This window comes from Haliotis rufescens, unplaced genomic scaffold (assembly GCF_023055435.1).
Source record: "Haliotis rufescens isolate VD_foot unplaced genomic scaffold, xgHalRufe1.0.p SCAF_52, whole genome shotgun sequence".
NCBI classification, from domain to species: domain Eukaryota; kingdom Metazoa; phylum Mollusca; class Gastropoda; order Lepetellida; family Haliotidae; genus Haliotis; species Haliotis rufescens.
Window position 1 is genome coordinate 1,209,713 of NW_025964246.1, and position 26,158 is coordinate 1,235,870.

Here is a 26,158-nt window from a genome sequence, read left to right on the forward strand (position 1 = left end):
AAGCCCATTTCTGGTGTCCCCCGCCGTGATTTTGCTGGAATATTGCTAAAAGCGGTGTAAAACCATACTCACTCACTCGCTCACTCACTCAAACTCGGACCTATGTACAGTTTCAAAGTTTGTTGCCATCTTCTCCACGTATCAGCTAATCTGCCATCTCCAGATGAAAAGTCCATTTCTAATGGAGGGCAAAGATTTTCGATGATGATGCATTGTGTGCTTGCCACACAACTACTCTTAATGTAAATTCCCGTAAGAGACTTCTACTGAATACTGCATTGTTCTTTTTGTGGAGTGGAGGGATGGATGTCTTCAGTATTCCGTATCCAAGGCAACAATTTCTAAAATAAACAAACATGTTTTGTAGAAACAACTTCCAAACAAATAACATAACAAATATCCTAACATATATAGAAAAAATACATCATAAAATATTTCATCATAATTTACCATATGTGTGTCCTTTCTGTTCATCTTAATTCAGTACTAGTAGTATCGGTAGATCTAACAATTCTCATTACCATGATTACCATACATTCCCATCTTCAAGGATTATTCCAACCCCTGCGTTGGGTCCAAAGTTGATACAGTGCTATTAAATCTACAGGTAGCCCAGCTCTACACTGAAATCAATTTCACGAAACATATAGTTTAATGCAAGTATATTTAATTTTGTTTTTTTAATAAGGAAATGGTAGTGGCCAGTCAAATCCATAAACTGAAAAATAAATGTGTCACTTTACCATATGTCTTCCTTGACATACTCCCCTTCCACAGACACACGCATCTCACCCCTGGAGGAGAAACAAGACATTATCAGACACTTATCTCACCCCTGGAGGAGAAACAAGACATTATCAGACACATATCTCACCCCTGGAGGAGAAACAGGACATTATCAGACACATATCTCATCCCTGGAGGAGAAACAGGACATTATCAGACACATTTCTCACCCCTGGAGGAGAAACAAGACATTATCAGACATATCTCACCCCTGGTGGAGAAACAGGACATTATCAGACACATATCTCACCCCTGGTGGAGAAACAGGACATTATCAGACACATATCTCACCCCTGGAGGAGAAACAGGACATTATCAGACACATATCTCACCCCTGGTGGAGAAACAGGACATTATTAGACACATTTCTCACCCCTGGAGGAGAAACAAGACATTATCAGACACATATCTCACCCCTGGTGGAGAAACAGGACATTATCACACACATATCTCACCCCTGGAGGGGGAACAAGAATTTATCAGACACATATCTCACCCCTGGAGGAGAAACAAGACATTATCACACACATATCCCACCCCTGGAGGAGAAACAAGACATTATCAGACACATATCTCACCACTGGTGGAGAAACAGGACATTATCAGACACATATCTCACCCCTGGAGGAGGAACAAGAATTTATCACACACATATCCCACCCCTGGAGGAGAAACAAGACATTATCACACACATATCCCACCCCTGGAGGAGAAACAAGACATTATCAGACACATATCTCACCCCTGGTGGAGAAACAGGACATTATCAGACACTTTTCTCACCCCTGGAGGAGAAACAAGACATTATCAGACATATCTCACCCCTGGTGGAGAAACAGGACATTATCACACACATATCTCACCCCTGGAGGGGGAACAAGAATTTATAAGACACATATCTCACCCCTGGAGGAGAAACAGGGACATTATCACACACATATCCCACCCCTGGAGGAGAAACAAGACATTATCAGACACATATCTCACCCCTGGAGGAGAAACAGGGACATTATCACACACATATCCCACCCCTGGAGGAGAAACAAGACATTATCAGACACATATCTCACCACTGGTGGAGAAACAGGACATTATCAGACATATCTCACCCCTGGTGGAGAAACAAGACATTATCAGACATATCTCACCCCTGGTGGAGAAACAGGACATTATCAGACATATCTCACCCCTGGTGGAGAAACAAGACATTATCAGACATAAATCACACCAATGGAGTGAGTGAATATAGTTTTACGCCGCTTTTAGTGATATTTCAGCAATATCTGGGCAGGGGACACAAGAAATGGGCTTCACATATAGTACCCATGTGGGGAATGAAACACGGGCCTTCGGCGTGATGAGTGAACACTTTAACCACTAGGCTACCCGACCGCCCTACTTTTGTTAAGGACAACACCTTTGACTAAAGATGAAAAACAATGATTCTAGTACTGGTATCACTCATTTAATGTTATAATTCCAAGGGTAAACAGTTAATAACGACATAACAACTCATCATTATGATACCACAGCAACTTGCAACTGTATCTTGGCCAGCAATTGGACCGACCACCTCAGCAAATATTGACTAGGATATTACTGATGAAGTTCATGAATCTTGTGCAATGTTTAGTGGTGAAATTTAACCTTTTTCACTGACGTGACAGAACCTCATTCTTATGAAGTCAAAAGGACATTATCAAAAATATATCTCACCCCTGGAGGAGAGGCAAGTATTTAATTAGACATATATCTCACCCCTAGAGGAGAACCTAGACATTATCAGACATATATATCTCACCCCTGGAGGACAAACAGGGACATTATCAGACATATATATCTCACCCCTGGAGGAGAAACACGGACATTATCAGACATATATATCTAACCCCTGGGGGATAAACAGGGACATTATCAGACATATATATCTCACCCCTGGAGGAGAAACAGGGACATTATCAGACAAATCATACCCCTGGAGGAAGAACAAGTATATTATCAGACATATATATCTCTCCCCTGGAGGAGAAACACGGACATTATCAGACATATATATCTAACCCCTGGGGGATAAACAGGGACATTATCAGACATATATATCTCACCCCTGGAGGAGAAACAGGGACATTATCAGACATATATATCTCACCCCTGGAGGAGAAACAGGGACATTATCAGACATATATATCTCTCCCCTGGAGGAGAAACAAGGACATTATCAGACATATCATACCCCTGGAGGAAGAACAAGTATATTATCAGACATATATATCTCTCCCCTGGAGGAGAAACAGGGACATTATCAGACATATCATACCCCTGGAGGAGAAACAAGGACATTATCAGACATATCTCACCCCTGGAGGAGGAACAAGACATTATCAGACATATCTCATCCCTGGAGGATAAACAAGGACATTATCAGACATATCTCACCCCTGGAGGAGAAACAGGGACATTATCAGACATATCATACCCCTGGAGGAGAAACAGGGACATTATCAGACATATCATACCCCTGGAGGAGAAACAAGGACATTATCAGACATATCTCACCCCTGGAGGAGGAACAAGACATTATCAGACATATCTCACCCCTGGAGGATAAACAAGGACATTATCAGACATATCTCACCCCTGGAGGATAAACAAGGACATTATCAGACATATCATACCCCTGGAGGAGAAACAAGGACATTATCAGACATATCTCACCCCTGGAGGAGGAACAAGACATTATCAGACATATCTCACCCCTGGGGGATAAACAAGGACATTATCAGACATATCATACCCCTGGAGGAAGAACAAGTATATTATCACACACATATCTCACCCCTGGAGGAGAAACAGGCACACTATCTGACATGTATCTCACCAAGTCAAAGGATTACTTCTCTCCATATATTGATGTTGTTTGATTGTGTATTACAGTGACATTGTTACCTGAGTTTCCCTGTCTCCTCTCCGTTGTGGGTCAGCACACACTCAAAACACTGGAAGTCTGGCGAGAACTGATCCTTCAGAGAAACCACACACTCACCTGTAAACATACACAACAATATAGTTAATAAATCATGACATGCTACTTACCATAAGAGCCTAAATCGTCATCACATCCTAAGACATGTTATTACATAGGTTCCAGATAGATGCTACTTACCGTAAGACCCATAATCGTCATCACATCCCCAGACATGTTATCATATAGGTTCCAGACAGATGGTACTTACCGTAAGACTTATTGTCATCACATCCCCGGACAGCTATTAGTATGTGCTGCTCCTCCAGATAGTCCCTGTCTCCGAACATCGGCCGCAGCTGCAAAAACAAATTGTTTTGTTTTGCTTGTGTGTTGTTTAACACACTCAGCAATATTCATGCTATATTACACAGTCGCTAATTAATATAGTCTGGACCAGACAAACCAGTGATTGATATTGTGAGCAACATCCATTCCATTGCGGATACATTGACATGCATCAGCCAAGTTACTGACCCTGACCAACCAATCCGTTAGTCGCCTCTCACAACAAGCTTGGGTTGCTGTCTACCAATTCTAACCCTGATCTTCTTGGAGATAATGGTAAAGCGTACTATGGCACAATTCAGCTCATACCAAGACACAATCAGCCAGTACTATGACACAAGCAGTCAGTACTATGACACAATCAGCCAGTACTATGACACAAGCAGTCAGTACTACGACACAAGCAGTCAGTACTATGACACAAGCAGTCAGAACTACGACACATTCAGCCAGAACTATGCCACAAGCAGTCAGTACTACGACACAATCAGCCAGTACTATGACACAAGCAGTCAGTACTACGACACAAGCAGTCAGAAATACAATACCAGCAGTCAGTACTATGACACAAGCAGTCAGTACTATGACACAAGCAGTCAGAACTACGACACAAGCAGTCAGAACTACGACACAATCAGCCAGTACTATGACACAAGCAGTCAGTACTACGACACAAGCAGTCAGAAATACAATACAAGCAGTCAGTACTATGACACAAGCAGTCAGTACTATGACACAAGCAGTCAGAACTACGACACAAGCAGTCAGTACTATGACACAAGCAGTCAGTACTACGACACAAGCAGTCAGTACTATGACACAAGCAGTCAGTACTACGACACAAGCAGTCAGTACTACGACACAAGCAGTCAGTACTATGACACAATCAGCCAGTACTATGCCACAAGCAGTCAGTACTATGACACAAGCAGTCAGTACTATGCCATAAGCAGTCAGTACTATGACACAAGCAGTCAGTACTATGCCACAAGCAGTCAGTACTATGACACAAGCAGTCAGTACTATGCCATAAGCAGTCAGTACTATGACACAAGCAGTCAGTACTATGACACAAGCAGTCAGTACTATGACACAAGCAGTCAGTACTATGCCATAAGCAGTCAGTACTATGACACAAGCAGCCAGTACTATGCAACAAGCAGTCAGTACTACAAAACAATCAGCCAGTTCTATGACACAAGCAGCCAGTACTATGACACAAGCAGCCAGTACTATGACACAAGCAGCCAGTACTATGACACAATCAGCCAGTACTATGCACAAGCAGTCAGTACTTTGACACAAGCAGTCAGAACTACGACACAAGCAGTCAGTACTACGACACAAGCAGTCAGTACTATGACACAATCAGCCAGTACTATGACACAAGCAGTCAGTACTATGACACAAGCAGTCAGTACTATGCCATAAGCAGTCAGTACTATGACACAAGCAGTCAGTACTATGACACAAGCAGTCAGTACTATGACACAAGCAGCCAGTACTATGACACAAGCAGCCAGTACTATGACACAAGCAGCCAGTACTATGACACAATCAGCCAGTACTATGCACAAGCAGTCAGTACTTTGACACAAGCAGCCAGTACTATTGTACTATTGTCTAAGGCAACACAATTTGCTCTGCAGAGTTGCATCCCTTTTATGTGGCAGGTTTCAAGGAAGAGCTGTATTTCTCATCACACAGGACGTACCTGAGGCAGTTGGTCAGCATGCCATTCCGGACAGGAGCTGCTTTTGCTCTTGATAACCTTGTCTGAAACACACAGTGACACACCTGTCGTACATCCAGTATACGAGTCATTCCTAGAGTCATTCCAAGTTCACGTACCCTATTTCTCCAGTTAATCCACTGTTTTTTAACATACAGTCGAAACTCATTATCTCAATCTCATGTGTACCTGATAAAAAGATTGACATTTCTGAGGTTCCGACACATCTGACTCGACCTTACCGTGACCAAACCATCAGAAAAAATCAGAACCACGTCACATGTCAGGTAAAAAAACCATTTGTATAATAAGAATATAAACTGATGCACCTGTATTATACTATTTCAAACTTGTGCTTAGTTTCACTTAAAGTTCAAAATTTGGACTCTTTGGACTATAAATTGAGTACGGGACTACCAGCCATTTGACACATCCATTTTGACACACATCCAGGTTAAAATAGTTGTACATACAGTAAGAGTTGAGGTGAGGTGAAATGGGGTTTAACGTCGCGTCCAAGATTGTGTGTGTGTGTGTGTGTGTGTGTGTGTTGGGCTGTGTGTGTGTGTGTGTGTTGGGCTGTGTGTGTGCGTGCGTGCGTGTTGGGCTGTGTGTGTGTGTGTTTGGCTGTGTGTGTGTGTGTGTGTGTGTGTGTGTGTGTGTGTGTGTGTGTGTGTGTGTGTGTGTGTTGGGCTGTGTGTGTGTGTGTGTTTGGCTGTGTGTGTTTGGCTGTGTGTGTGTGTGTGTGTGTGTGTGTGTGTGTGTGTGTGTGTGTGTGTTGGGCTGTGTGTGTTTGGCTGTGTGTGTGTGTGTGTGTGTGTTGGGCTGTGTGTGTGTGTGTGTTGGGCTGTGTGTGTGTGTGTGTTGGGCTGTGTGTGTGTTGGGCTGTGTGTGTGTGTTGGGCTGTGTGTGTGTGTGTGTTGGGCTGTGTGTGTGTGTGTGTGTTGGGCTGTGTGTGTGTGTGTTGGGCTGTGTGTGTGTGTTGGGCTGTGTGTGTGTGTGTGTGTGTGTGTGTGTGTGTGTGTGTGTGTGTGTGTGTGTGTGTGTGGCTGCTTGTACTAGCCCCGACTTATTCTGATTTATAGTGCTAGCACACTGAGACACCACACCGCAGTTTAACATAAATACCCCACTCAGACACAGTATACTGACTCCGAGCCGACTAGTATACTTTTGGTATGAACCCTGTACCTTCCGCTCTCCGAGGCGGACACTCTACCTCTAGACCATGTTTGCTGGGAGTTCGACACAACCAGGGATACGACACATCCGAGTTCGACACATCTAAGTTTGACACAACCAGGGATACGACACATCTAAGTTTGACACAACCAGGGATACGACACATCTAAGTTCGACACAACCAGGGATACCACACATCCGAGTTCGATACATCTAAGTTCAACACAACCAGGGATATGACACATCTAAGTTCAACACAACCAGGGATACGACACATCTAAGTTCGACACAACCAGGGATTTCGACACATCCAAGTTTGACACAACCAGGGATTTCGACACATCCGAGTTTGACACATACAGGGATTTGACACATCTGTGTTCGACACAACCAGGGATATGACACATCTGAGTTTGACACAACCAGGGATTTCGACACATCCGAGTTTGACACATACAGGGATTTGACACATCTGTGTTCGACACAACCAGGGATATGACACATCTGAGTTCAACACAACCAGGGATTTCGACACATACAAGTTTGACAGACAGAGATTTGACACATCTGTGTTCGACACAACCAGGGATATGACACATCTGAGTTCGACACAACCAGGGATTCAACACATCCGAGTTCGACACAAAGGGGCCCAACTGAAGTTTGTTGTTGTTAGTTGTTTAATGTCGAGAACAACAGCATTATTCCAGCCACACAACAAAAGCATTAAAATAATCAGGGATTCGACACATCCAAGTTCGACACAACCAGGGATTCGACACACCCAAGTTCGACACAACCAGGGATTCGACACATCCGAGTTTGAGGCAAAGGGGCCCAACTGAAGTTTGTTGTTGTTAGTTGTTTAATGTCGAGAACAACAGCATTATTCCAGCCACACGACACAAGTCTGAAAATAATTGAGTCAGGCAAACCAGTGATTGACATTTTGAGCAATGATCCATATCTTCTGGGTACATGGGTACAGTGGCACACAATCAACCATGTCACCGTGACTGAACACCCGATACTTTAAGTCGCTTCGTACGACAAGTATAATTTGCTGGGATCTATCCTAACCTGGAATCCCCACATCTTCCCGAGGTCAATTAACTGAAAAAAGTCCAGTTTCAACCCTTGCTGAACTAGGCTGGAATTATGGAGACATTAATTATGGAGTCAATTGCAGGATTTGGATAGCGGTGTCAACATATATTTTCCAAATCTTTTCATGTTTTTAATCAAGGTGCTCACGTGATATGACGCACTTTGCGAAGTAAGAACTGTTTTATTACAATATAAATCTTGATTATTGATCAGATCATCTTGACTAGCACCACCATTTTGTTTGAAGCAAATGCAAGTGATTTGAGAGGTGGAACCTGAGTGAGTGAGTGAGTGAGTGAGTGAGTGAGTGAGTGAGTGAGTGAGTGAGTGAGTGAGTGAGTGAGTGAGTGAGTGAGTGAGTGAGTGAGTGAGTGAGTGAGTGAGTGAGTGAGTGAGTGAGTGAATGGGTGGGTGGGTGGGTGAGTGAGTGAGTGTGGTTTTCGCCGCTTTTAGCAATATTCCAGCAATATCACAGCAGGGGACACCGGAAATGGGCTTCACACATTGTACCCATGTGGGGAATCGAAACCTGGGTCTTCAACGTGACCAGTGAACACTTTAACCACTAGGCAACCCGACTGCCCCTGATTGGTCAGTAGGAGGGACATAGAAGTGACACAGCTCAAAATAGCCACTGATGGAGCTATGATCGGGCACAGAAATTCCAGCCTAGTTCGGCAAGGGTGGAAAGTGTACTTTCATAGTCAGTTCACGCCCTTGTCTCAGGAAGATGGAATCCCCATGGGGTGACAAGTGGCCCACACAGGATGCTCCTGATATATTAATGTTGTTAAGGACTCACCTGACAGACAGCTGGAATAGAACTCCAAGATGAAGTGTTGCCGGACACACGTCCGCACCTGAAACACAGCAACATCACCTTTAATTTACAAATTAACCTTCCAATTTCCACACAACATTATTCAGCATACTTGGTGACGATTAACAATCAAACAATTGAATTCACAAACTGAACCAAAGTTGAGCCCAGATCATCTGTGAAGGAGGTACACACTTCACCACAGGGCTCAGGGATGAGAACATTCTGTATTGGGGTTAACGCCACTTTGAACAGTTATATCACGGCGTGTGTCAGCTTGATTGAGGACAACCAGAACTGACGACTTTGGTGAAAACCCATCATCATGGGTATGGTGCTGACAAGCTAAAAAGCACAATCAGGACAAACCTGGGGTTTGAAACCACAATTATTGGTTCCTGTCATGCCTAAGGGACACAACTCTACACAGAAACACTTTAGATGATTGGGCTATACACATTAAAGGGAGTAACCAAAAACATTTAGTTAAAATATAAATGGATATTTTTCTCTTTCAAAACTATATTGGCATGATTTTATTGTATGACATTACTGGACCATAGTCAAGTTCAATTTTAACACCCCCATCCCTGAGGGATAACACCCAACCGTGTGTTAAATTATGCTCTAAATATTCACAGAATCCTACTCTACCTGCGCCTCAATTCTGTTAAAGAGGATTCTAATGCTGGAGTTCTCTGTGAGCATGGCTTGGCTCTGTACGAACTGCGACGCGATCCCGACGGTGAAGGACGCGAACACAGGTCGGTGGTCACTGTTCAGCAGGTTCTCCACACTTCCTGAAACAGTAACACCCTCAAAATGAAACAAGGCGGGAAAGTTTAAAAACTTGATTCTCAGGCAATCCCTTTCCAACTATTGGTCAAAAGTCGTAGCACCAAGAGTGTCGTAACTCGGATACTTTAATAGGATGAGATGGGGTGAAATGGGGCTTAATGTCGCGTTCAAGATTATTGCACTTATAGAGCGACATGCATGCATGTGTTTGTGTGTTGCTGCTTGTACTAGTCCGGGCTAATGCTGATATATACTCAACAACAAAAGTTCCTGTGACACCACTATTTTAGTGTATTTTTCAAACAAGTAAAGTTTGATTTTCAATATTGTAGTACATGTATGGAATCAAGTCACAAAAACGCAACTGCTACAGAAAAGACAATTTAACGTCCAACAAAAACACCATTTGGTGTTTATGGCAACGTTGGCAACAGACGAATGCAGTCAGAGACCAACCTCGGAGTGGCAGGCTACGTGTAACCAATAATCGACAAGACAACTACGAAATTGATTCCAGCCAGCAACAGTGACTGCAAAAAGCATCCCTGGCCTTCGACGAATATCTTCACAAACCGTACGTCGTCGCCTCAGATGTGCAGGGATTGTTGCCAGAAGACCCGCCAGACGTCCCATTTTGACAGGAAACCACCGCCAAGCATGTCTTCAGTGGTGCAGCTAGAGTCTACACTGGACGGCCATGCAGTGGGGACGAGTTCTATTCACTGACGAGTCTCGTTTTCACCTCAGCCACAGCGATGGACGGATTCGAGTGTACCGACGTCGAGGTGAACGTTACGTCAATCATTGTGTCATGGAAGAAGATCGGTTGATGGTATAGGGTGGGATTACAGCAAGACAGAGGACCCGTTTGATAGTGGTAGAGGGAAATCTCAATGGACAGCGCTACCGCGACGAGATCATCAGCCCTGTTGTTCTACCATTTTTACGTCGTCACTGCCCAGGCATTACCTTTCAACATGACAACGCCCGGCCTCATATTGCTCGACTTGTTCAGGATTCTCTTCAACAAAACAACGTGAATGTCATCCCCTGGCTGGCTCGCTCCCCTGATCTCTCACCAATCGAGCACATGTGGGATGAGATGGATTGACGCCTTCGATGTCAACCACGTGTTCCACAGACACTCCAGGAACTTCGAAACATGCTCGAGCAGATATGAACAGATATCCCACAGGACTTTGTCCGACGCCTGGTCCATTCCATGAGACGAAGACGTGTGGCTTGCATCACAACCAGAGGTGGACACACACGCTATTGATTTGTAATTGACATTTTGACATTTTGATGTTTTTTATGAAATCACACAATTAAACCATTTGAACACTTACAGGAGTCTTTTCTCTGTTGCAAACCGAAATTGTTTCAGATTTGGTAAAAAACATAACTTTGCATTAAATCTTATTCAATGTCACAGGAACTTTTGTTGTTCAGTATAGTTCCAACCCACAAGATACCATGCCACAGTTTAACATGAACGACCCACTCAGACACAGTGTACTCTACCACACAGCATAATGCCTAGTGCCAGGTAGGGTAACAAAAAGCACCATATATTAACATATTTTGATATGACCTGACCAGGAATCGAACCACAGGAGTAAGCTCTCCAGGCAGAAGCTCTATTCACCAGACCACAGAGGCAGTCGATACTTTAACAACCCACCATATGCGTTGTTCTCGATGAAGGTCCCCGGGTAGGAATGCCAGAGTACTCGGTCACACCAAGACGGCACATTGATTATTTCCTGAAATAACATAAATACACCCGTAAAGAATATGTTAGGTACAGGGAAACCCTGCTCTGTACGCTGTTGATATGAACACGAGAAAATCTACATAAAGAACACCATACCCATGATACATTAATCCCAATCTCATTAAAATCAGATCTTAGTTCTCGCTATCGCTAAGCAAAAATCTGAGGACATCCCATTACAGGTCACGTCAGAACAACCTTTCATCCAACCAATCAAAGCGTCGCTTACCAGATCAGGAAAGTGACAGTCCAAATGTGTTTTCTAATCATGCAACCACGAAATATTTAACACGGGGTATTCCGAACGACAGTTATGGATTTTTTGATTATATCCATACAATCTATGCCATCTATAAGCCATTCCAGAATGTTCTTCTTATCAGTTTTAATCGAGAATACGTCAAAATATGTTTGAAACTAGTGTCGTAAAGCTCGTGAAAGCTGCCTTCTGATTAGCTAATGTCGATTTCTTGTCAGTCATTTCATTGATCGGTCAAAATTCGCGAAAGGTCGTTCTGACGTGACCCGTAATGTGATGTCCTCAGATCTTTGTTTAGCAGTAGCGAAAACTAAAATCTGATTTTAACAAGATTGCATTAATCCGAAAATTTGTTAAGTCGGACGATTTTACTGGGAAATCTACAGTCCGGATAAACAACGTTTCAACTAAGAAGAAGAGTTTGAAGTAAAGGAATCTGCAAACAACTGCCTGAAGTACGAGGCCACTATGTTATAGACCCTGCTACCAACCCACCCCAGTCATCTTGACCTTCTTCCAGTCGTACCTGTAGCCAGGTATCCCTCGGTACAGGCGGTAGGTTGGCATGAAGTTGATCTCGCTCTCATCTGAAACATACAGGACTCAGCTTTAGAAATATTGGTGAGTGAGTGAGTGAGTGAGTATGGTTTTATGCTGCTTTTAGCAATATTCCAGCAATATCACGGCGGGACACCAGAAATGGGCCTCACACATTGTACCCATGTCGGGAATCAAACCCTGCTTTAACCACTAGGCTACCTGACCACGTCAGAAATATTTGTGAATATTTTGCTTTATTTGAATGGTGAAAAAGAAAGAAACACAAATGAAAAATCATATTTTCCTAATGCCATACAATTTTTCCAATTGTCTTACAAAAAGCACTTTAAATCCTAATGAAAAATATGATGTCATCAAAAGGAGAAACAGAGACGACAAAATTTAAGCTTCCTCAGTCTGGCAATTTCAGAGACTAAAATGTTATGTTTGTTTGTTTGTTTGTTGTTGCACTCCGCAATATTCCAGCTATATGATGGCGGTCTGTAAATAATCGAGTCTGGACCAGACAAACCAGTGATTGACATCATGAGCACCGATCCATGCAATTGGGATACGATGACATGGATCAACCAAGTCAGCAAGCCTGACCACCCGATCTCGTTAGACGCCTCTTACGACAAGCATAGTCGCCTTTTATGTCAAGCATGGGTTGCTGAAGACCTATTCTACCCCGGATCCTCACGGGTCGACTACAATGTTTATGAGGATGTAAGAACATTACAGGACTAAGCAGTGGCCATAACCAGGTTTGGGATTCGGTCTGCTGTGGCGGCCATTTTGAAAATAGGACTTGAACCCCTTGAGAAAATTCAGGTGTCACCATTGGTGGCAACAAGCATGTGAAGTTTTAAGCAGGAGATAACCTTTTTTCAAATTTGACGTAGTCACACTGTAGAGTAGATACCTCTTATTTTAATTTGGAACAAATTTTAAAACACAGTAGGTTATGCTCCATTCTTCCATGACAGCAAGAGCACATTGAAAACTGTGCTCTCTTGTAACGCATAACCACACAGGGTACGAAGGGCCGCTATCTTAGAACATTCCAAAAAGGGGTGAAAGGAAGTTATAAATGTAACATACATTAATAAAGTTCAACATGCTTATATAATGCTAAACTAATTCATTTCTCGAACAAACTTTATGAATTAACATTCTACTACATATTTTAAATGTGTATATATGTGATATTTACAGACAGCACTGATGCAGGTCGACGGACAGACAAACAGATCACACATGAGGACACAGGCAGGCTAACGACTCACTGAAGTTGAAGAAGGCGTCTTTGTCAAACTGTGTCTTCCTCAGTTGGTCTCTGTCTAGCAGAAATTGAATGTCGCGATCTTCGGCTCTCTTCAGCACAACCTGCAGACAAACACAACAGACGACGTGTATTTCTGAGTTACCTCCCCTTATTATATAGAATGAGTGATTGTGTTTATAATTATCATTATATTATGATTTTGTAAAGCGCAATTTTTTTTGTAACAACTCGAATGCGCTAAAACCTTCATAGATCTTAGTATGACACCCATTAGTGAGCCCTTGATGTTCATTCTCAGCTCTCTGGGGAGTATACAACCCAGTGCAGGTTCACATTCGCATCTCATCCTACCAGGTACCCATACGCTGCTTGAACAAATTAACTTTCCTTAGGAGACATCACGTGTGCTACATGTGCATCAGTGTGAGGCATGACCGAAGCCGAAACTCTCAGGAGCCAAGCTGCCATGGTCACCCATCAAAGGACTCTCCGCAACCGATGATGCTTAACTTCACCTCATTTTTGACATATGAGGAGAACACAGGGAGAACATGGGTAGAAAACGGGGAGAACAGGGGGAGAACACGGGGAGAACAGGGGGAGAACACGGAGAGAACACGGGGAGAACACGGGGAGAACACTGAGAGCACACGGGGAGAACAGGGGAGAACACGGGGAGAACAGGGGAGAACACAGGGAGCACACGGGGAGAACACGGGGAGAACACGGAGAGAACACGGGGAGAACAGGGGGAGAACACGGGGAGAACAGGGGGAGAACACTGAGAGCACACGGGGAGACCAGGGGAGAACACGGGGAGAACACGGAGAGAACACGGGGAGAACAGGGGGAGAACAGGGGGAGAACAGGGGGAGAACACGGGGAGAACAGGGGAGAACACGGAGAGAACACGGAGAGAACAGGGGGAGAACACGGGGAGAACATGGGGAGAACAGGGGGAGAAAACGGGGAGAACACGGGGAGAACACGGGGAGAACACGGGGAGAACAGGGGGAGAACACGGGGAGAACAGGGGGAGAACACGGACACGGGGAGAACAGGGGGAGAACACTGAGAGCACACGGGGAGAACACCGGGAGAACAGGGGAGAACAGGGGGAGAACAGGGGGAGAACAGGGGGAGAACACGGGGAGAACAGGGGGAGAACACGGGGAGAACATGGGGAGAACAGGGGGAGAACACCATGGGGAGAACACCATGGGGAGAACATGGGGAGAACACGGGGAGAACAGGGGGAGAACATGGGGAGAACACGGGGAGAACACGGGGAGAACAGGGGGAGAACACGGGGAGAACACGGGGAGAACATGGGGAGATCACGGAAGTATTGGTCAGATATGACTTTGTTAAAGCAGAAGAACATGGCTATGATGAAGACAAACCATGGATTGAAGCAAAGGATATAGAATCATAAGGGTCCTTTAGACAACTCGCCACTTACCTCGTAGTTGGGATCTAAACTCGATCAATTCTCACAGAGCTAACCCTAACCACTCACATCTACTTTCTCCACAATTCTGTAGTTGAGATCTGAACTTGATCAATTCTCACAGAGCTAACCACTCACATCTACTTTCTCCACAATTCTGTAGTTTAGATCTGAACTCGATCAGTTCTCACAAAGCTAACCCTAACCACTCACATCAACTTTCTCCATAGTTCTGTAGTTGAGATCTCCAAAGAAGAAAACGTGGTGGAACTTGTGCGATACATCAAATCCTTCGAAACTCTTTGGACCAAGTGACAACCCTTTAAGGATGTCTCTGAAACACTGGTTCCGCCTGAAATGTCATAATTTGAATCACAGTGAAAGTTAAAGGTCACAACCATCAGAATATGACTATTTCTTTGATATTCTAAAATCTTCTTATCTTTATCAGTGAAGTAATGCTACCCAAGAAACAACCCACCTGTGCAAATTCTCTTCCCTCGCAGTCAGATGTGCGTTGATGAAACAGATGGAGGTACCGTTGAACTGGAATGAAACAGCTGAAGCTCCTTTGTCGCCTAGCAACAGAAAGTAAATAAATTAAGAAATATTTATTTATTTAAAAAATCAGTCAGTTATAAATAACGTTTCCATATGTGCAGATGTTATTGAATATAAACATGATTAGTGCAAGAATATTTAGTTCAGTACTCGTTAATTATGATAACGACATCTAAGTGACCCGGGGACTACTTAGATTTAACTAATGGTGTCTATCCCTGACCTGAGGAGAAATAACAGTCACTCTTTGTTATATATTTTCAGATACGGGCATTGCACAAAGTAGAGTATTACTAAATGACAAATATCTGTTTGTTTGTTTTTTGTTTAACGCTGCACTCAGCAATATTCCGGCTATAGGACGGCAGTCTGAAAATAATTAAGTCTCGAGCAGACAATCCAGTGATTAACATCATGAGCATCGAGCTACGCTATTGGAATACGATGACATGTTTCAACCACCCTGACCACCCGATCCTGTTAGTCGCCTCTTACGACAAGCATGAAGACCAATTCTAATCTGGATCTTCACGGGTATAACGACACATATAAGGCATGTTCCAGTATATAAGTATTTCAACATAGTACATATAAAACAATGTGCTTTCAATGTACAAGAAATATCAGTCATGATACAAGTGCATGAGAGTGAACAATGTAAACAGTCACGATTTTTGGTGTAACATATGACTCACATTGTACTATATGTTTCCTTTCTCAATTCATATACAGGATGCAGTTGGTATCAAGTAAAACCATGACAGATAGTGAAGAACAGATTTAGAAACTAGATATTAGATTAAAAGAATTGTTTTACACTTCTGACACCTGTCTATTCAAGGGTTAGAAATTTGTTGTTGTTTTTAAGACCAGTGTAATTATGATGTCATCAAAACTGGTGCACATATTGTGTTTACATATACTGTTCCTGCAAATACTTTCAAAGAGTGCGTGAGTGAGTGAGTGAGTGAGTCGGAATTAACGCCGCTTTTAATAGTATTCCAGTTATATCGCGGCGTGTCAGCTTAATGTGGGAGGAAAGCCCAAAGTGAGGCAGGTCTTAGACGTTTACCACTTCGCTGAAACCCACGAGCACGGGTATGGTGCTGACAAACCTAGAATCATAATCGGGGCGAACCGGGATTTGAACCCACAATCATAGGTTTCTGGCGCGCCCAAGGGACGCAACTCTGCACAGCGAATCGTGGCAACTTAGACGACTGGGCCACCCGTGCCCCCACTTTCAAAGAACATTAGTTGATCGACCATGGATATTGGTCTTAAAGACTCGGCCTATACCCAAAAGACTACCAGCAGTGTTTGGAACTAAGCATGGTCAAGGTGTCATAACCCTAATGTTACAAGTAAAACATGAAGGTCCCTGGATTCAAATACCATACAAAGCCTTAGGGACCCGAGTTTTCCCCTTGTTTTCGAACACTGCATGGGGTATTATTCTCCTAACAGGGTACAATGGATGTGATGTTTCTATAGCGACGTACCAAGAGCATTAGCGATGCCGGTCTTGACGGAGGACTTCTGTACGTGGGAGATGCAGTGACGGTGTTGTGGGTTGATGAGGACAACGACGCGGATACCCCACAAGTTGCACATCTCCAGCTGAAATAATGGATCAGCAATGCATGTACCAACTAGTTGGAAAAGTTAAAAAATACCAAAACTTTATATGTATTTTCAAGATAAAAACAACGGTGCATACCATCTCCACGTCTACCATGAGCGTGGCCTTCAGCGATGCCTTCAGCGTGTTGACCCAGTCCTTGTCGTTGAGAGCACTCTCCTGTGTGCCAATCACGTAGATGTCGTGTGGAATGCGGGACAGTGTGCGATCCAGGGACTTGCCTTCACCATTACACTTCAGCCAGTGTTTCAGCGTGTGGTCGGGGGCCGACTTCCCTGGAAGACACCATGGCAACTGAGGTAAACAGGTTGCAGTAGGATCATGGCGTCACCTGTCGTGGCGACCAATGACTGAATGCTGAACGCTCACACTCTCAGATCAGATTTAGTGAAGCTAAAAACCTTCTACATTCACCTACCCACATTCCACATCACACAACCCATATTCTCTGTCCATCTACCCACATTCCACATCTTCCTATCCATATTCCACGTCCACCAACCTATATTCCACGTCCACCAACCTATATTCCACATCTTCCTTCCGATATTCCACATCCACCTACCAATATTCCACATCTTCCTTCCGACATTCCTCATCTTCCTACCCATATTCCATGTCCACCTACCCATATTCCACATCCACCTACCCATATTCCACATCAACCTACCCATATTCCACGTACACCTACCTATATTCCACGTCCTCCAACCGATATTCCACATCTTCTTTCCAATATTCCACGTCCACCTACCAATATTCCACATCTTCCTACCCATATTCCACATCCACCTACCCATATTCCGCGTCCACATACCTGTATTCCACGTCCACCTACCAATAATCCACATCCACCTACCAATATTCCACGTACACCTACCTATATTCCACATCAACCTACCCATATTCCACGTACACCTACCTATATTCCACGTACACCTACCTATATTCCACGTCCACCAACCGATATTCCACATCTTCCTTCCCATATTCCACATCCACCTACCCATATTCCGGATCCACATACCTGTATTCCACGTCCACCTACCGATATTCCACATCTTCCTTCCGATATTCCTCATCTTCCTACCCATATTCCACGTCCACCTACCAATAATCCACATCCACCTACCCATATTCCACATCTTCCTACCCATATTCTGCATCCACCTACCCATATTCCACATCTCCCTACCATATTCCACTTCCACCTACCCATATTCCACGTCCCAATGAACACAGAGATCTGATCCACTTTCTCTTCCTTGGAATGTAAGCTCTTCATGTGTCGGATCTGGAGGCAGAAGTTCTCTCTAGCATGGGCGTTCTCAAACATGTAGGATGTCTTCTTCTTGCCCTCGATGATCACGTCAAGACGGCTGTTGTCGGACGTGCTTTTCACTAGCTGAAGGACTGGAAGTAAACAACAAAATTATGTGAGATATGGTAGAACAATAAGTAAAATATTTCAGGAACATTTACAAAAATAAATACTGTGTTGTCTTTTCAAGTCCAAGCCATCATTCACATCCAGGAGGCACGGGTGGCCCAGTCACCTAAGGCGCCTCGATTTGCTGTGCAGAGTTGCTTCCCTTGATCAAGCCAGAAACCTATGATTGTGAGTTCGAATCCCGGTTCGCCCCGATTATGTTTCTAGGTTTGTCAGCACCCTACCCGTGCTCATGGGTTTCACCGAAGTGGTAAACGTCTGAGACCTGCATCACTTCGGGCTTCCCTCCCACATTAAGCTGACACGTCGTGATATAACTGGAATACTGTTAAAAGTGGCGTTAAACCCATCTCACTCACTCATTCACATCCATTCACCCTGATGTTATACTTTTGTACTGCCTTGACTGGTCTACAGTGTCACAATTTACTGAGCCGCAATTTACAGTGCCGTTGCAACAATTATCCATGTCAAGATCTCACATCCATGAGCTCTGACATCATTCACATCCAAAAGTTTAAAGCCATCGTGACCCTGATTATGATCTCAAGGTCACCACTATCATGTGAGTTTCTCATGCACAGCTTCAGAGGGAGCAGAGAGTTGAAAGAAACAAATCTTTTAGTTGAAAATACAACAGATTCACTGTAATAATTCAGATCTGAGAAAAAATGGCTCACATGAACCTTGTCTAGAAGAGTTTTTGTAGTATATATTGGCCTGACAAATGTACATTCGTTCTCTGAACACAAATACTTGCCCTCTAGCACACTGTATGGTTTGGACATATTATGGACAGTTGATTATTAATCATCTGGTTATTTACTTCGGTCATGTGTGAAGGTGTTTCTTGATTCTTGGACGTCCTTGGAGGGTTTGACAGCATAGAAGCATCCTCGCTGAATGTCCACATTCAGCGACACCTTACTGGTGAATATTCCCGCCTTCGATGACCGCACCTGGGAAATAATGCATCATTTAAAAAAGTGAGTTTTTGGCTTGTGTTGTTTTATGTTGCACAAAGGAATATTCAAGCTAAATGATGGCAGCGTGTAAAAAAGCAAGTCAGCTATTGATAAAGGGTTGGAATGGTGAAGAATTAACACCTCAAAGGGGAGAGAGAGAGAGGTGGATGGAGAGAGGGGACTCACCTCGAAGGACAAGGGTAGATGGAGAGAGGGGACTCACCTTAAAGGACGAGAGTAGATGGAGAGAGGGGACTCACCTTAAAGGACGAGAGTAGATGGAGAGAGGGGACTCACCTCGAAGGACAAGGGTAGATGGAGAGAGGGGACTCACCTCGAAGGACGAGAGTAGATGGAGAGAGGGGACTCACCTCGAAGGACAAGGGTAGATGGAGAGAGGGGACTCACCTTAAAGGACGAGAGTAGATGGAGAGAGGGGACTCACCTTAAAGGACGAGAGTAGATGGAGAGAGGGGACTCACCTCGAAGGACGAGAGTAGATGGAGAGAGGGGATTCACTTCAAAGGACAAGAGTAGATGGAGAGAGGGGACTCACCTCGAAGGACAAGAGTAGATGGAGAGAGGGGACTCACCTCGAAGGATGAGAGTAGATGGAGAGAGGGGACTCACCTCGAAGGACAAGGGTAGATGGAGAGAGGAAGGACTCACCCCGAAGGACGACAGGGGTATGGAGAGAGGGAGGACTCACCTCGAAGGACGACAGGGGTATGGAGAGGGGGAAGACTCACCTCGAAGGACGACAGGGGTATGGAGAAAGAGGACTCACCTCAAAGGACGACAGGGGTATGGAGAGGGAGGACTCACCTCGAAGGACGACAGGGGTATGGAGAGAGGGAGGACTTACCTCGAAGGACGACAGGGGTGTGGACAAGGAGGACTCACCTGGAAGGACGACAGGGGTATGGAGAGAGGGAGGACTCACCTCGAAGGATGACAGGGGTATGGAGAGAGGGAGGACTCACCTCGAAGGACGACAGGGGTATGGAGAGAGGGAGGGCTCACCTCGAAGGATGACAGGGGTATGGAGAGAGGGAGGACTCACCTCGAAGGACGACAGAGGTATGGGGAGAGGGAGGACTTACCTCGAAGGACGACAGGGGTATGGAGAGAGGGAGGACTCACCTCGAAGGATGACAGGGGTATGGAGAGAGGGAGGACTCACCTCGAAGGACGACAGAGGTATGGGGAGAGGGAGGACTTACCTCGAAGGACCACAGGGGTATGGAGAGAGGGAGGACTCACCTTGACGGACGACAGGGGTATGGAGAGAGAGGACTCACCTCGAAGGACGACAGGGGTATGGAGAGGGAGTACTCACCTCAAAGGACAACAGGGGTGTGGAGAGAGGGAGGACTCACCTCGAAGGACGACATGGGTGTGGAGAGGGAGCACTCACCTCGAAGGACCAGAGGGGTATGGAGAGAGGGAGGACTCACCTCGAAGGATGAGAGGGGTATGGAGAGAGGGAGGACTCACCTCGAAGGACGACAGGGGTATGGAGAGAGAGAGGACCCACCTCAAAGGACGACAGGGGTATGGAGAGGGGGAGGACTCACCTTGATTGACGACAGGGGTATGGAGAGAGAGGACTCACCTCGAAGGACGACAGGGGTATGGAGAGAGGGAGGACTCACCTCGAAGGACGACAGGGGTATGGAGAGAGGGAGGACTCACCTCGAAGGACGACAGGGGTATGGAGAGAGGGAGGACTCACCTCGAAGGACGACAGGGGTATGGAGAGAGGGAGGACTCACCTCGAAGGACGACAGGGGTATGGAGAGAGGGAGGACTCACCTCGAAGGACGACAGGGGTATGGAGAGAGAGAGGACTCACCTCGAAGGACGACAGGGGTATGGAGAGAGGGAGGACTCACCTCGAAGGACGACAGGGGTATGGAGAGAGGGAGGACTCACCTCGAAGGACGACAGGGGTATGGAGAGAGAGAGAGGACTCACCTCGAAGGACGACAGGGGTATGGGGAGAAAGAGGACTCACCTCGAAGGACGACAGGGGTATGGAGAGAGAGGACATGGGAGACGGCATCTGCTGAAGAGCCCCGGTCAGCTCCCTCATCTCGTCGGAGTCCAGGTAGTCGTAGCTGCTGTCGGGGAGCTGCTTCACCACCTCATGGGCCTGAAACACAAACACACCAGATCAGGAGAGGTATCCATGGCATCCAATTTCTCAAATAATATCAGTTCCTAAAACAGATGTTACCAAATTATTAAAAACAAATATTATTTGTGCTGTAGAGGACTAAGAAGATACTACCAAATCAAGACCCGTGAAGATCAGGGATAGAATAGGTCGTCAGCAACCCATGCTTGTCATAACAGGAAATATTGCTGAGTGCGGCGTTAAACAACAAACAACCAAAACCAAATCAAAGCACCATTAACATTTACAACTCTCAGGGCTCAATGTATATTCAACAAGAGTCATCAAAAGATGACAAATCTCCCCCACCCCGAAACATTCTAAAGAACAAATCGTCTGATTGTTACAGCAAGGTGAGGTGAGGTGAGGTGAAATGGGGTTTAACGTCGCGTCCAAGATTATTGCACTTATGTAGCGACGTGCATGCACGTGTGTGCGGCTGCCTGTACTAGTCCGGACTGATGCCGATTTATAGTACTAGCTCACTAAGATACCATACCGCAGTTTAAAATGAATAACTCCGAGCCGACCAATCCTTGTTTAACCCCTTAATGCCGAACGCCAGGCAGGGTGACAACAAGTACCATCTTTCAACGTCTTTCGGTGTGACGTGGCCGGGGATCGAACCCAGGACTTTCTGCTCTCCGGGCGGACGCTCTACCACTAGACCACGGAGACAGTCTATTATTAATGCTGGATTGGGTGACGATACTATCGAAGAATCACATGTAAAGACACAAATACCATTGACTATATTACTTCCTCTCCATCCGCTTTGCCTTTCTTCTCTCACTCTAGTGTAGGTGACTTGTGCCCATTGTTATCTGAGGTACATGGTCCAGTTTGGTGGGATCTAAAAATTATAAATAAAGAGAGTGTGAATCATGTCATCAACATTAAAGATACCCTGTCTACTGGCAAGCAGCAAAACAAGATTGATAATTGTAAACTGTCAGTCTTTGCACAACATGACATAAATCATCTTCCCGAAGTAAGAGAGTTAATTGACTACAATTGACTTTCGATTTCGGTGCGCGATTTTGATTTGGCTATGCATAGACTCATTAGTCCAGCCAAAATGTAACTCCATAATACCAGCCTAGTTCAGAAAGGGTGGAAACTGGACTTTTAGAGTCAGTTAACTATCTTGCCTCAGGAAGATGGACATAAATTCACTGACCCAGACTTATCTGACGCAATTAATTCACTCTCTTATAAAGTAACGCACATACATGTACTTGTTGATTTTGTACGGGTTGTATTTGGGTGTGTCCCGTTAAGGTAAATACTACTATTCATTGTAAACATGGTAGCAGTTCTGGTAAACCCTGGTTTGGACAGGAATGTAAACGACTACAAGTTTTCAAAGCTTGAAATCAGAATAAAAATACTCTTAGGGTAAATACCATAGAATGCAAAGGCACAAAAAACACACATGCCCTCCCTTACACGCACACACAGACACATAGACACACACATATACCGTATTCGACGTAATAAGCGCCCCGCTCTAATAAGCGCCCACGGCGATATTTGCTAATATATTGGTGCGTGAACAATCCCAATTACCACCCTTTCCGATTGATCAATGTACACAATACTTATTTATTCGTGTATAATACGGACTCGTGTGTTATATGCACCCTTAATTATGGGCAATTAAATTCTGGAAAAATATATCTCTCGTATATAAACATCAGACCGTCAGCATAAACCACAAAATTTATCTTTCAACTCTTTTTTTTGACAAAATAATATTCTAATAAGAGCCCCCTATTTCTAATTTTCTTATTACGTTGAATACGGTATATAAAAGAAAGGAAGCCAATGTCTTATATATATATTTATATATATATATAAGATAGCTATGTGATAAATCGCAAAGAACAATGAAGAACGAAGCTTGGTTTATTTCACGATAAAACATTGTTCTGTCATGACGTCATTTCTGGAGAATCGAACAAGTGCTCGCAACTTTATGACGTTGTAAGTTGGACAACATTATTTTTCAGAGGGAAGTGTTTAGTTAGTTGTTCCCCATAGATGAAGCTGGGCAACGTAGATAAACGCAATGGCCGAACAATCGCATCCAAAAGTGGGAGAGATGTGACAATCGATAGTGTGAGAAAAGGTACAGATAATCGACGTGAAAATTGTAAGAATATGCAGGAAAGACCATGGTTTATTCTCACTGCAGTGTTTTACTGAATGATAACAAATCCCACTCATCGTTTATTGTTATATCAGAAAGGATGATGTTATGTTTGAAGAATTTTATGGACATTTTAAGAAATGTATTGAGAGTGAATTTGATATTTCTCAGAAGGCTGCTATGACAATCTATCTCATTATGATGACATTAAATTATGTTGAATGAAGAGATATTGCCTCATTTTCTCATTTGAAGCAAGTCTATGTTGATTATTGCAATCTTATATTGTATCTGGGTGCCGTTGTACAAAGCGATCGTAACTCCCATACCTTAACATAGACTTACGACTGTCGCAGCGCTAAGGTTGTTTTGTACAACAACACCCTGTTACTGTTACCAAAAACCTGGCTCAGAGGTAGATAGGGTGTAGTTACTAGGGCTGGGACGAGTAACTCGGGTACCCAGGTCGGGTGGGTACTGAGTAGGACCCGGGTACCCACAGGACTACCCAGACAGGTGGTTAATCACGTGATATATTGTTTAATGACAAAAACTATAGCACAGTGGTTACACTACAAGTCGCTAATGTTCGCATTTCTTTCTGACGATGCACACATTCCTTTTGATTGTATATGTTTGAGAAAAGATAAAGCTTCAGTCAACTTCAGTGAACGCATGATCTGATTGTCTGATACATGTATCTAAATAGTTTGGGCAAGGGCAGTGGTAAAACGATTCCCAATTAGACATTTTGTTCCCATCTGTTGAGACCTGCAGTGGGTACCCGGGTAGGGTCGGGTAATAGGGGGTCGGTACCCGGGTAGTAAATGTGGACTCGTCCCAGCCCTAGTCATTACACTCAAGAGGAGAGTAGTATAAACAGTAAACACTGCCTCCAGCCTGTAAATATAAATGTATGCTTGTCTCGACTCCAGTGTAACTACATACCAATCTATTCAACAGTATAAACACTGCCTCCTATACCTGTATATATGCTTGTCAACCATACCCTGTACATCACTTGCTTGATAACGGTGTTAGAACCTACACCAAAACATCCCTCCTGATTGTAATAAAGAAGTTGTTCATCCATATATCTTATCCTAACTTGATAAATTAGCTACTTAAAAAAAGCTGATGCAGTTCTTTAGACATTTGAATGCTATACCCTGACATTTATTCGACCACATATGCCATCTTGATGTACATCTATTACAGCTTTGTCATTCATGTTAGTGAATGACTCATGTACTACTGATGGTGGTTATTGAGAAATAAAAGGATGAAAAACAACTACCGTATACCACAACGACTACGGTAACATTCGACTACAGCAATGACAACATCTATTTCTCAACAAACTAATAATCAACTAACATGAAAACCACAGCAACTACCACTGCTACTACTACAAAAACGGCTTCTAGTTTACGTATAGAACGACGACTACTTCGACTGTACCTCTATACTGGTGTGTGAAGACGGTCAACGCAGCACTAACTTGCGACATCGCAGGCTGTATTTAGTAAACATATATTCAAAACTCTCAACATCGCTGGGCTTTTTTAATGACATTGCGTGTAGAGATGATAGATCTCTGAGAGGAGTTTATGCACACCCGCCGAGCCCAGCAACAATGTTGATAAGCTTACGGCACCGGGTATTGTTTCGCCAGTGTGGTTTTGCAACAAACCGTATTCGATGAAATAAGCGCTCCAACTAGAAAGTGCCCACGGAGATATTTGCTAATATATATTGGCAAGTGAACAATCCCAAAAGCGCCCTTCGATTGATCACTGTACACAAAACTTATTTGTTCATGTATAATATGCACCGTTAATTATGTGCATAAGTCCTGGAAATATATCTCTCTCGTGCATATTATACGCACATACTTTTCTTTAGAATCATTTATGACTGTCATGTTCCGTCATCGGAAATTGGATATCAACAAATCCGTATTGAATTACGCAATTTAACCCTTTTATTACACTATTTAAGTGTTCATTGTTTATCTGGACTTGTGTTTGTTACCTATTTTTATTCATAATTTCATTCTATAATGTTTACGCTAATTTTAGCGAAATCGTATGTTCCTCCGAGGCCCTCCGGACCCCTCCGATACTTACAACTTCCGCTTACCCCGTTCCATAGGACCCG

General features: G+C 44.0%; 1 protein-coding gene across 1 annotated transcript; it reads right to left on the reverse strand.

The window, feature by feature from the left end:
* Positions 1 to 203: 203 nt before the first annotated feature.
* LOC124144049 (phosphatidylinositol 3,4,5-trisphosphate 5-phosphatase 2A-like) lies at positions 204 to 25,669 on the reverse strand. The gene is made up of 19 exons (XM_048384934.1): positions 25,460 to 25,669; positions 22,591 to 22,699; positions 21,685 to 21,822; positions 19,529 to 19,661; positions 18,468 to 18,665; positions 17,331 to 17,527; positions 17,113 to 17,230; positions 15,531 to 15,627; positions 15,263 to 15,401; positions 13,601 to 13,700; positions 12,267 to 12,358; positions 11,420 to 11,501; positions 9,592 to 9,737; positions 8,920 to 8,977; positions 5,811 to 5,872; positions 4,020 to 4,107; positions 3,733 to 3,829; positions 744 to 794; positions 204 to 341 (listed from the first exon to the last, which is right to left on the reverse strand). Coding segments are annotated over exons 2-19 (1,800 nt in total). The 5' UTR covers positions 22,594 to 22,699; positions 25,460 to 25,669; the 3' UTR covers positions 204 to 340.
* Between the last annotated feature and the right edge of the window lie 489 nt (positions 25,670 to 26,158).